Here is a 12,357-nt window from a genome sequence, read left to right as displayed (position 1 = left end):
CTTTGTTGGCGTAGTGGTCACGTGACCTTGAGTTGCTCACTTCTCTGCCCGTCTCTCCGTAGAAGATGATTTTGAGTTTCCATGAAGAAGAGGAGGGTCTTCCAGAATCGTTTCTGTCCAACTTCCCCTCCCTCATCAAGGTTGACATCCATGCCAAGGTCACTGATCCCAGTGTGGCCAAAAGCATGATGGGATGTCTGTTATCTTCTCTTAAGGCCAACGGTAAGTGGCCACTCTACCTACAACATACAGTCCACACAAAAATCCCCGGCTATCGGGTGACTTTTGAGGATAATGGTAATAATAGTAATCCTACATTTTATTTTAAGTGCCTGTCAGAAAACCCAAGGACACTGAACAATAAAATAGTGGTTAAAATCACATAGAGGGAAAATGAATATGAGATGAGCCTAAAATGCACTATAACCTTTGCAGGTGAATTTAATTTGACCTTCTCGAAACCTTTTGAATGCACATGTCCAACTGTTCAATATATCAGTACTTTTTCCACTGCTTTGCATTGTCTTACAAGAAACTGAACGGGAAAATTTATAACAGATTTTTGAGCCGTGAATCAACCAATACTTTTCCTTGTTCAATTAGAACTTGTATTTAAACAGTCCTCTTCGTCATGCTGTTCACATTTTGGCATCATGGGAGGGACCAAGATGACACCTAACAACTGAGCAACAGTACCTACCTGGCCATTGCGAGGCTTCAAACAGCATGTTGAAGCCTCGCATCAGCTGGTTGCAACAGAGAGACTTGAAGAGTTAGAAAAACAGAAGTGGATGTCCTTTGAAATTTTAAAAAACGTATACGTTTTGTCAGTTATGGTATCGCTATACATGATTTTGGAGACTTGTTTTAAACACACCGCTGTGCCTTTTCTGTTATCTCCAGGCTCCCAAGGTGCTTTCTGTAAGGTTCGTCAGACTGATAAGAGAATGTTGGACTTCTACAGTAAGCTTGGATGCTTTGAGGTCGCCAAGATGGAGGGCTTTCCCAAAGATGTCATCATAATGGGCCGAAGCTTATGAGGAAATGTTATGAATACAGACTGAGAGATTGATTGCAAGCAGCAATCAACACAAAACCTTCATGAGACACAACTTTCATGATGGTTTCGATGCTACATGACTGTGCTTGCAGGAACACCTGTTTTTTTTAAGCACTGCGAATCCCTGTTATAGGATGATGGCAAGCCAACACGACCAGTTGAGATGAGCCAGCATGGAAGAGTCTTTACATCTGGAGCCCCAACACTCGTACACCACCAGGAGGCAGGAAGCACCTCCTTTTTTTTGCTGATTTAATCCAGCAGCCATCATCACATAGATATGACCCACATGCCCTTGGCGAAAGTGGCAGCATTACAAACACACATGGAGCTGTGAAAGGAGGGCAGCGCGTCCACTCGGACACGATTCACAATGTCACGTTCTCGCCGACTCATCGCTGCGCCACAATTACTCCACAGTTGACTTTATTTGTACAGGAAAGTGGCGCTGAGATGAAACACGCAGAATTTGAACTTGCAAGATCATCGCACACCAGAGTAGATCTTTTAAGCGGTCTTCTTTCGAAGCAATAGAGAAGTGCTCATTTATGCTCAACGCTTTGTTTTTGTTTTCTTGCGCTGGTGAACATTTTGCCTTTTGGTTCTTTGCCTTTGATTGTTTAGGATTCTAACACAAGACCTCAGTGTCTTCTGTGTCACTGCCTTCTAATGCTGATACAAGGAGGCTTTGGTGATTTTGGAAATTGTCTCTCAGAAGGCCTCCATTTATGTAAAATTACACATTGACTTAATTTATGGAATTCTTTCTTTTTCATTATTATTTTTTTGTTATTGTTTTGCTCTTCCCCCAATTGTTTACTGATCTAAATCAGGGGTGAGGGATCTTTTTTCCTATGAGGGACGAGTTCACTTTTTATTAAGTCCTCCGAGTGGCATACTACATTTGTGGAAAAAATACAATGCAACAAGAAAACCTGTTTATCATAAGGTAATATGATCATTTGTGGGTGGAATGTTTTGGCAGTTCCTCTGAGGTTCTATTTGTTTCTAGAATCGCATGGTGGAAAGCTTTCAAGGCCTGCATATGGCCCACAGGCTGTAGGTCCTCCACCCCTGTTCTAATATATAAAATTTACCACGGGACCAAAAATCTGTCAAGTTCCAACCCCCTTTATTGTAGAAAACATGCAGCTTTTTACATTGGAATAACTGCTCAGTTGCTTCCCGACCACTTTATCATTACCTGGTGGGCACATCAGCGGGTTATGTGGGCTGCGGAATATTTCACATTGCGAAATAATCCTTTTCCATGCTGAGTTGCCTCGTGCCCAGGACTGTTGCTTTGGCATGAATGGCTGCAACTCAGCACCCATAGGACTGATCTGGTTGTTCTGTCACCAAAGTGGCAGTTTAGGTTTTTTTTTTTTTCTGTCCAATTCATGTTGAATGTGTTGCCTTCTGATGTTATTTCTCACGTTTGTTGTAAAAACCTATAGTGAAGAAACAAGCACTTTGGTTAAAAAAAATAAAAATAAAATAAAAAGTTATTAAAAAAAATTCTGTTACACTTTAGCGGGTCATGGTAGTCATTTGGGATAACTTATAACAAGCCACATAGATGAAGATGCATGCCACTCACCTCTGTGAGCGTGGTACTGTAGGTACAGGTATTAAACGCTGTCAATAAGTTATTTTGTATACCTTTATTGAAATGGTGTCAGGCATTCTGTTTGGCCTGAAGGAAAAGAAAACTTACTGATCCCTTTCCTCAACAGGTACTATTCGAAAGTCACCGTTTGAGATGAACGTAGACTTACTTTTCACGCTTGTCACATGATTTTAGTCCCCGTTTGATGGTGTTTTCTCCTCTTGACACTGATGGGTTGTGACTGAGTGAAAGGGCTCATATTGTGTTGTACATTTTCATTAATGCAAGTTTAGGGGCAGTTTACAACATGTAAAATTTGTATGTAAGATTCATAATGTTGACAATTAATAAACCATTTTAAATGATTGTGTGTCTCAGTGGTCCAAGGCCCACCAACTTTTAATGTAATGCTTCTTTAAACAACACCTCACATCAGCACTATGTTTAATGTGTCCACATTAGACCACCTCTACAAGAGCGGAAGCCACAAATAACACACACGACGTTTGACTGTGAAGTTAAAACATAAGCATTATGTATTGGTACGCTTTCGTGACAGATTTGACAAAGGGGGAGGCAGGGAGCAGGCAGGAAACGTGGCGCGCGTTGATGGCGTCATAAACACGCTACAATCAGGCGACGTTTTTGGGGGGCCCGTGGAAGGTCCATTTGGCTCAACGTGTTGTCAACAAATCACTTTTCGGCGCTTTCCCCTCACCAGCAGAATGTCTTTCATAGACGATGATTCCTCAGATGTCGGCCTTTCGGGTCAAACAAAGCTGGAGAGCTTCCTGTTCAGTGAGAAATTTAAAGTAGTTTCAATACATAGGGAATTCTGTTTGCTAGCTTAACTCCTGGCGCGCACGTGGGCTTGGAAACCGCGTCTGGCGCCTAATGTTAAACCTCACTGCAATTACGTGCCTGTACGTGATATTGCCACGAAATGACAAGTGTTGTGACGCTGTGTTTTATATCGCTGTGTGTGTTTTGTAGGTTGTGAGCTCTCCTCCAAAGTTCCCTTCTACTGCTTCCAAGGAGACGAGGACGACGACCTGGAGCACTTCATTGAGCTCAGAACGGTATAGCAGATGCCTTTAGATAGACATAATTTGGTGTATGAAAGGTTATGTGATGCCACTGTGCTCCGACAGGTTTGTCTAGGGGAAGGTGCCCAGGAGGAGAATAACGTGGTGGAGGTAACAGCCATGAACCACCAAGGAAAGACAACTTCAGTGCCCATTGCGAACCTTCACATCGGCTGCCTGCCAATGGTATTGTCTAATCCAGTGGTTGTCGTTTTTATTTTATTATTTTATTTTATTTTTTTTTCCACCCCCCACCAAGTCCCACCTAAAATATTTAGTTCTATGGCTACTGTACCAACATTAAAATACAGTAACGAAGTGTGTATCAAAATCTATAACTTTATGCAGATTTTGAGCATGAACACTGTACTTAAATATAGGAAAAGGAAAAGAAAAAAAAAAGTGTACCTAAATGTCAGTGTCATTTTATTCAAGTCCTCTGTGCTGCACTGTGGACATTCCATTGGCAGAAGCAGAAACCGCTGCAGTTATTCAAATGTCAATTAGGGCTTGGTCATATGGTCTCCTGTATAATGAATGAATAGTGGTAATTATTCTATTGAATAATTTTGATTATTAAAAAAAATGTTTTGTTTTTATTCTTTTTCCAGGTGAGCTTGGGTGAGTTTGAGCTAAAAGCACCAGTGACGATCCGCTTGAAGGCTGGCTCAGGACCAGTGACCATCAGCGGCCTGCACCTTATTGGTAATGCAGAGCTGACAAATGTTACGGAACGTCCATACTTTGTTACTCGTTACGGTCGTGACACCGATTGTTCCGGATATTGGGGGGCGGATGAATCCAGCGTCCAACTTTACCGGCCAATACGCCAGTGTCCAGCCACCGTGACGAAAATTTCGTAAATGAATTGCACGAAATAAACACAATTTTGTTTCAAATAAAAAAAGGGGGGGGACAAAGCTGCTTTGGGGCACACTATTTTATTACACCCCCCGGCTACCAACCCGCGGAGGCGAAAGCTCTCATGGCGTTATCATGTCATGCAGTTGCAAAACACTGAAATAAGTGATTGATACAGTACAGTTGTCACAAAGGTCTCGCTGGAAACGTGTTATAGCAGAGCGTAACCCAAGTATGAATACCAAAATAACAAGCCAATTAATGCGTGTCTGGAGATGTAAATGTAAAAAAATTCACAGCCTCTGAACTGGAAATTAATCCATATGTCACTGGCGATGTCATCTGAGAACGGGTCAGGTTAAACGTATTATTGTTATTAATAAATATTTGCAATATATAAAATAAGATAACCTTTATTAGTCCCGTAATTGGTATCAGTCACAATTGTGAATATAGGAAATATAATAGCAAGCAAGAGAAGACATCTGTACAAGTACTTGCACTAAATAGAAATCGTAACTATTGTCCATGCATAAACTATCCAATTCAATCTATCAGCGAAGTTGCTTGTTTGCAAAATAGAGTGCTGAGTTTGAATTGACTTTTGAGATCTGATTTAATAGGCTTGTTTTTTTTTTTTTTTACCAAGGTTGAAAGCAGACTTGGTAAAGGCGAATTAATCGACACAGATACATTTGATGATGTCATGTCAAAATCTCACTTACTTGGATTCCGGCTGCAACTGAATCTGCCGTTAAAAGGTTGATGCAATAAAAACTTTAAAATAACAAATATTGAAGCCATAATATACGGTTATGATTATAGTGTTTATTGTTTATATATTGATTGTAGATAAATTGTTCTATTTTTTTATTTAAAATAAATTCACCGACTAATGACATAAATTGAATAAATACATTTAAAAGAACCAATTTTAGGAAAAGATGGCTAAAAAAAAAAAATTAAACCGTTATAGGAGTCTTGTAAATTCCTTGTGGGCCAGATTAAAGAACAGAGCGGTCCGTGTGTGACCCATGGGTCAGACTTTGCCCACCATTACCCTAGACTCGCTGTCCATGCCCCTTCGTGTCGAGCGCAATTGTTGTCATTGTCACGCATCTAATTACGTTAGTGGATCAACTTGCATCGGCAAGTTCTGTCTAAAAGGCTTGGGCAAATTAATCCCGGCTCTCCTGTCACTCCTTTGATGCGCCAATGACCCGGAATGCAGTGTGAAAGTGATTTGCTTTGCTTTCTTCTTCCGTTCAGCTTCAGAGGTGGAAGAATCAGACTTGGAGGAAGAAGAAGAGGAGGAAGATGATGATGACATGGAAGAAGAAGACATCAGTCCCGTCAAACCAGCAAAGAAGAAGCAGCAGCAGCTGCAGTAGCCCTTGCCTCAGAGGTGGCAGTTGGGGCTTTTAGTTCTCCCCTGCTGATACGTTTCAGGAAATAATTCACGGACACTGCCGGCCGCGTTGGCACAGGACATTACCAAACACCCGCATCAGTTATATTCCTGGTGGCAACCCAACATACTCCTTGGGTGAATCACCCTCATTCTCTCAAGCTCTTATTCACACCACAGGACTGAACTGTGGTTGTGATCTGTTGTTGCTATCGAATGTTACCGATTGTTTTCATTGTATATAACAGTAAGTCACCACCTGCGATGAGAAGACACATCTGTTATATTTTAACAGTAAAAGTGTTGTTTTTGTTCCTGTGTTACAGTAAGGGATCCGAGATCATTGACTTTTCTTAGTCACAAACACATTTTGTAGTTTAAAAAGTTTTTCAACATAAAATGTTAAAACAATAAAATTTTGTATTCATAATGAATGCATCAGAAAGCATTTTGTCATTTATCTTACCTCATGATCAGCAGGAGCACCTCTTCTTATGGTGACATTGTTTTGAATTTAGTTTGCTGTGGCATTTAATTTTAGTTATGGTGACTTAATTTGACTTAAAATTATTTCTTAACCAGCAAGTTTGATTAACATGCACATTTTCTGTTTTCTATTGCTTTTACAAGGCAAACATCTGCTAAACTTAATGTTCTCTATTGAGTTAAATTGCTAATTTTGAGTGGTTGGAATAATGGCAATGTGTTCAAAAGTGAAGAAAGCTTATATTGTATTTCTAAGCTATTATTTTGTTACTGCTTTGGAAACACTGCACATTCAATTCCAAATGAAATGCATTAGATGTATTGAATGTGTTATTTACAGAAAGTAATGAGAAATGAATATTGGTCTGGTTCAAAATTTGTAGTGTGAATGAATACATGTTGAAGTCCCGTCAGCATGTGTAACATGCATGTTAGGTTCACCGACAACTAGATTGTCCGTACGGATGAATCTACTGTATGTGCCCTGTGATTTGACTGGCGAACAGTCCAGGATGTAGCCCGCCTCTCACCTGATTGAAAGGTTTCCGCCCCAAAACGTAATCGTCAATGGGATGAGTTTTAGGGAGACCAGTATTTGTTTAGGGGGGATAGCAGGACAATAAAAGTTTGCCATGAACAAGTACTACCAAATATTTTGTGGGGGCATGACAAGTTTTTAAGGGGGCTGAAACCCTAAAATAGGCCTTGCTTCACTACTGATTATACCTACAGTATTTGTTATATACATACTGGCCACACCATTAAGTACACCTGCAAAAACTATTAAACCGTCCCGATTCAGTTCTCAGACCTTGGGTGTGCAAGGTATAGCCCGCGGGCCACATGCGGCCCACTCCATTCTTTAATCCAGCTACTGAATATTTACATTAATAAGAGTGCTGCAATATTTGTATTATTCAGCATTTATTGGTAGATTAAAATGTATTTATTCATTTTTGCTTATGTATTAATTTCATGAAATTATTGGTTGATTTATTTTAAATAAAGCAAAACAAATTTATAAAATAAACATTTTTCAATATATTTAACATTATTATAAGTATGCTCCAGACTGAAACAATTGTATGGGAAATGTAATTCTTTTCATGTCTGCCGCTTACAAAAGACGAGATTGGGCAGCGCCTCTTAACAGGTCACTGCCGCCGGTTCCCGTCAGTTGATATGTAATATGCACGCTTGTTAGAAGATTGTTGCTTTTACTTTAGCTCCTCTTTGTTTCCCAATTCAACTCACCCGTGCCATGACGCTAGGCGAACTTTGGGCTTTTCCTTAGCTCATGTATGACCAAGTAGGTGCTGTACCACCGGGTGGGCTTACTTTCATTCAGTGTAAATAAACGACGAGTATTTTACCAGCTCGAACCGTAACAAGACCAAAGGCGGGGTGCAGAACAGAACAGCCTCTGTCCTAGCACTAAATTTAGTTAATAAATTAATCATTATCAAGTAATGAAAAGTAACATTCTGGCCCTGTTGTTCACTGTGTGAACGTTTTGTGTGTAATACAGCAGGCCTTACATGTAAAATACAGGACAGAAAGGCTAATGTTGGTTGGTCATGTACAGTATATTCCATGGAGTTCCTGTATTTTTGTAACGATCGGCTGATGAGTCCAATCAAATTACATTTTTATTTCTAAAGCACATTTTGAAGGAACACGGTTGACCAAAGTGTTCTACCGGTACATTTACAGCACTATAGATAGCAAGAAACACCTTGAAACAAGCACTTGGCCTCTTTTTTTGTTTGTTTGTTTTTTTGACGAATCGTTCACTAGCTGGCAAACTGCTGTTTGTTTTGAAATACACTTCCACGATCTAGCGCTTGCAACTTAAGACAATCAATTGGTCGAGCGATGGCTCATGTTTTGAAAAACTCAAGTCAGCCCACTCGCAAGTCGCTGTACCACTGTACATACGCCGGGGAAAAAAATATATATCTTTAGTACCGGACCTTTCTCTGTAACATCTTGAGAAGTTTAGCCCTCCAGCTTTCTCCGGTGTCAACCCGACAAGGAGCCATGACTGCCTGTCGGACCACTTCTGGAATCTTCCATCATGCTGGTGTTTGCTGTTAAGCTTTCAGCTGGTGGCCACATGCCAACGGTAGCTGCTCTTCCCTAACATGGCGCCTTAAAATGAGCAGGGCATAGAAAGTGCAAAATTGCCGCGCTTTTCAGCGAATAGCTGTTAGTTAGGTCCCAAAGAAAAAAACTGCGAATGGTGAATCGCGAAGGTTAGCATTCTGCGTGTGAGCTTTATCATCATTCTGCATACTTCCTGCTGTATGCATACAAGGAATGTCACGTTTCCCCCTCAACACTTAACTCTTTTGGACGTCCTGTCTGCAGGCTTTCTAATTGCATCATACCAGGAAGATATTCCGAAATATGAGTTTACAGAAGCTAAGTCTTTATCTTGATTCTAATTTTTGTTATGTATTTGTAATTGGAATTCACATATTGTGTGCGACAAAGATGAGGCATTAAAGCAGCAATCTGGCAGTTGGAAGGTTGCTGGTTAATATTTCAGTAACTGCATGTATTTAAAAAAAAAAAAAGATTTTGTGTGTGTTTCGGCCTCTTTAACATTAGTGATGTAAGTGGACGTTAATGTGATAAGTGCAGTATACTTTAGCTAACTTTGGGCCCGGGAGAGCACTGCATGCTCGCTCGCCCTCAGTCTCACAGTTAACTTCGGAGATTTGGGTTTTAATGTGTTAATGCATTTGAACAGGGACGTGTATGTAGACTTATCCTATCCACTGTATGTGCCCTGCGATTGGCTGGCGCCAGTCCAGAGTGTACCCTGCTTCTTGCCCAAATAAGGATATCCTAAAAAGGATAAGCGGTACAGAAAATGGATAAATGGATGCCATTAATTACCTCCATCAAGAGCACAAGAACAAGACGAGATTTTGAAGCCTCAGTTTCTAAACTTGGTGTGTCAAACTTGCAAGACTTTTTGTTTTTTTTTCCCTCAAACTTTAGAGGGACTTTAAGAGCAGCTGCTGACAAAACATAGGTAGGCCACATAACAGCTACACAACAGCTGATACTTCTTCATGGCAACAGCTAACCCTGACCTAACACGCACGCACACACGCACACACGCCGCCCCAGGCAGTGTCGTGTTGTGCTCATTCATATGGAGCACCAACACACCTGCCACCGCACAACACAGCTGTCAAGTGCAGCACCCTTTACTGTATACATAACCTCAGAGTGCAGTGCACGCTGACACCTGAGCACACATTCATTCACCCAACAGGATTCGACTCGCACCAAGCCCAACCCAAACGCACGTACACACACACATACGCTGTGATAATGCGCACCTGCCCTGGAGCTTTCATTTCTGTAAGAAAAGAAAATCATGTCATATGAAGCCTGCAATGAAATTAAATCCTTCTCATAGAGTATGTATTTAAACCTTTATAAATGCAACACTGTAGTTTTAATTTTTATTTAATTTTTTAAATTGCAACTTTTGATGAGATCTTGAACCTTTTGAGAAACTATCCACCACCGGAATGGATTTGAACTAAAATAATACTGTTTCCCTGTGTCATTTCATATTATTACACACAACTTCATTTCTGAGCATATTTGTTCCACTTTCTTTGTATGTATGCATTACTTGGGTTGTTCCCAACGTCTAGTGAAATGTTCATATCAATAGCACCTTTGGAAATATATATATATATAAGTGAGAAAAATGGTGACGTGCTAAATACTTATTTCAGCTGTATGTACTACCACGAACTGGTCCGTAGGTGGAAATGGTTGCGGACCACTGCTTTCAGCAAATGATTTTTTTTTAACACAAAAGTGCTATTTTTCTTAACACATTACAAAATATTTTGTTGTTTTTGGGAGGCTGGAACAGATGAATTGCATTTCCATTCATTTCAATGGAGAAAGATGATTTGAGTTACTAGCGCTGTCACGGGATGAATTTAACTCAGATCTCAAGGCAGCGCTGTAGTTCTAAAACAATAAATGATGGATTTGGGCAGTCCGCGGCCTTCATCGTACCATACTATGGCCTGCCCATAAATATCCACTGTATGTTTTATTAACAACAGACTGGTGGAACAGTACACATGAGGAATACTAATGGGCTGACACACACACACACACACGTGCACAATACGTGTCAGGTTGATGTCACACTGTAACTAAATCAGCCCCGCCCATTCTTTCGCCTCATATATACATATATATATATATGTATGAATTTGAATGAAGAGATAGGAGGAAAAAGGGATCGTGGGGAAAAGAACATTTTAGAGCATATGAATAAGTGATGTGTGCCATGCTCGCATCATTTTTTTCTCCTCCCCTTTCATCACTGTATGGAGGGGTGATGATGAAAGGAGGATGAGTGACAGATAAGTAGATGGGTGTACTATCCGAGCCCTCATTAAAATGTCTACACCTAGATCACCCGCCGGCTCTGCCCCTCCTCCTTTTCCTGCAATGAGGCCTAGTAAATGATACCCCGGGAGAGAGAATGAGAGGTGGGGGTGTACATCTCATCAGTTATTCACACTCTGACATACAGTAACTTGACAAGCAGCTCCAATAATGAGACTAAGAGACACCATTCTGCCAAGAGCAGGATGTTGGCTAGAAGTCCTATTTTTGTTGGTTTCACCTCCTAAAAGAGAGCAAGTGTTAAGGTGGAGTGACTTTCTAATGAGGCAAAGCAAGTCAAAATGGAAATCCCCCAGATAAATGATAAATCACAGTCAAATCCCAAAGTACGCAAAAATAAAACTCCAATAAAATAGTAAAATAACCCGTAGAATGATTGGGCTACTTGCCAAAGCACCCCTTCATGTCTGTGTTAAGATGAACATTGCGATGTGATGTGACATTCACAAAGTGATTACAGACGAGTCTTCTAATAGGAGCCAGTGTGGTACAGTGGATATACAGTGGGTACGAAAAGTATTCAGACCCCCTTAAATTGTTCACTCTTTGTTATAGTGCAGCCATTTGCTAAAATATTTTAAGTACATTTTTTCCTCATCAATGTACACAAAGCACCCCATATTGACGGCAAAAAAAACAACAACGGAATTGTTGAAATTTGCCACTCCTTCGGTATTTTAGCTGCATGCTTAGGGTCATTGTCTTTTTTGACGGTGAACCTTCGGCCCAGTCTGAGGTTCTGAGCACTCTGGAGAAGGTTTTCGTTCAGGATATCCTTGTACTTAGCCGCATTCATCTTTCCTTCGATTGCAACCAGTCGTCCTGTCCCTGCAGCTGAAAAACACCCCCACAGCATAATGCTGCCACTACCATGCTTCACTGTGGGGGCTGTATTGGACAGGCGATGACCAGTGCCTGCTTTTCTCCACACTTAGTGGAGAAAGTGGCTTCCACTTAGAATTAAGGCCAACAATTTCTATCTTGGTCTCATCAGACCAGAGAATCTTATGTCTCACCATCTTGGAGTCCTTCAGGTGTTTTTTTTTTTTAGCAAACTCCATGCGGGCTTTCATGTGTCTTGCACTGAGGAGAGGCTTCCGTCGGGCCACTCTGCCACAAAGCCCCGACTGGTGGAGGGCTGCAGTGATGGTTGACTTTCTAGAACTTTCTCCCATCTCCCGACTGCATCTCTGGAGCTCAGCCACAGTGATCTTTGGGTTCTTCTTTACCTCTATCACCAAGGCTCTTCTCCCCCGATTGCTCAGTTTGGCCGGACAGCCAGCTCGAGGAAGGGTTCTGGTTGTCCCAAACGTCTTCCATTTAAGGATTACGGAGGCCACTGTGCTCTTAGGAACCTTAAGTGCAGCAGAAATGTTTTTGTAACCTTGGG

General features: G+C 41.0%; 2 protein-coding genes across 6 annotated transcripts in view; both read left to right on the top strand.

Moving 5' to 3' along the window:
• oga (O-GlcNAcase) overlaps window positions 1–3,035 on the top strand; it is a 21,506-nt gene extending 18,471 nt beyond the window's left edge. For all 5 annotated transcript variants that reach the window (XM_061789041.1, XM_061789040.1, XM_061789044.1 and 2 more), the window contains 2 exons: window positions 63–222; window positions 904–3,035. In XM_061789041.1, coding sequence (XP_061645025.1) covers window positions 63–222; window positions 904–1,040 — 297 coding nt within the window. In that variant the 3' untranslated portion in view covers window positions 1,041–3,035. The remainder of the gene's footprint in view (window positions 1–62; window positions 223–903) is intronic.
• A 236-nt stretch (window positions 3,036–3,271) lies between these two features.
• On the top strand, window positions 3,272–6,457 carry npm3 (nucleophosmin/nucleoplasmin, 3). The gene is made up of 5 exons (XM_061789045.1): window positions 3,272–3,467; window positions 3,663–3,748; window positions 3,821–3,940; window positions 4,366–4,459; window positions 5,885–6,457. The coding sequence occupies exons 1-5, from the start codon at window positions 3,395–3,397 to the stop codon at window positions 6,004–6,006; spliced, it is 495 nt and encodes a 164-aa protein (XP_061645029.1). The 5' UTR covers window positions 3,272–3,394; the 3' UTR covers window positions 6,007–6,457.
• Window positions 6,458–12,357: the final 5,900 nt, after the last annotated feature.

Source organism: Phyllopteryx taeniolatus, chromosome 11 (genome assembly GCF_024500385.1).
Source record: "Phyllopteryx taeniolatus isolate TA_2022b chromosome 11, UOR_Ptae_1.2, whole genome shotgun sequence".
Classification (NCBI taxonomy): Eukaryota; Metazoa; Chordata; class Actinopteri; order Syngnathiformes; family Syngnathidae; genus Phyllopteryx; species Phyllopteryx taeniolatus.
The sequence above is the reverse complement of the archived record's forward strand: the minus strand, read 5'-3'. Positions and strand labels throughout refer to the sequence as shown.

Excerpts from the sequence above, each read along its gene's own strand:
- npm3 (XM_061789045.1), top strand. The coding sequence starts at position 3,395 with ATGTCTTTCATAGACGATGATTCCTCAGATGTCGGCCTTTCGGGTCAA. Across the intron at positions 3,749-3,820 it reads ACTTCATTGAGCTCAGAACG|GTTTGTCTAGGGGAAGGTGC; the intron begins GTATAGCAGATG and ends GTGCTCCGACAG. Across the intron at positions 3,941-4,365 it reads ACATCGGCTGCCTGCCAATG|GTGAGCTTGGGTGAGTTTGA; the intron begins GTATTGTCTAAT and ends TTCTTTTTCCAG.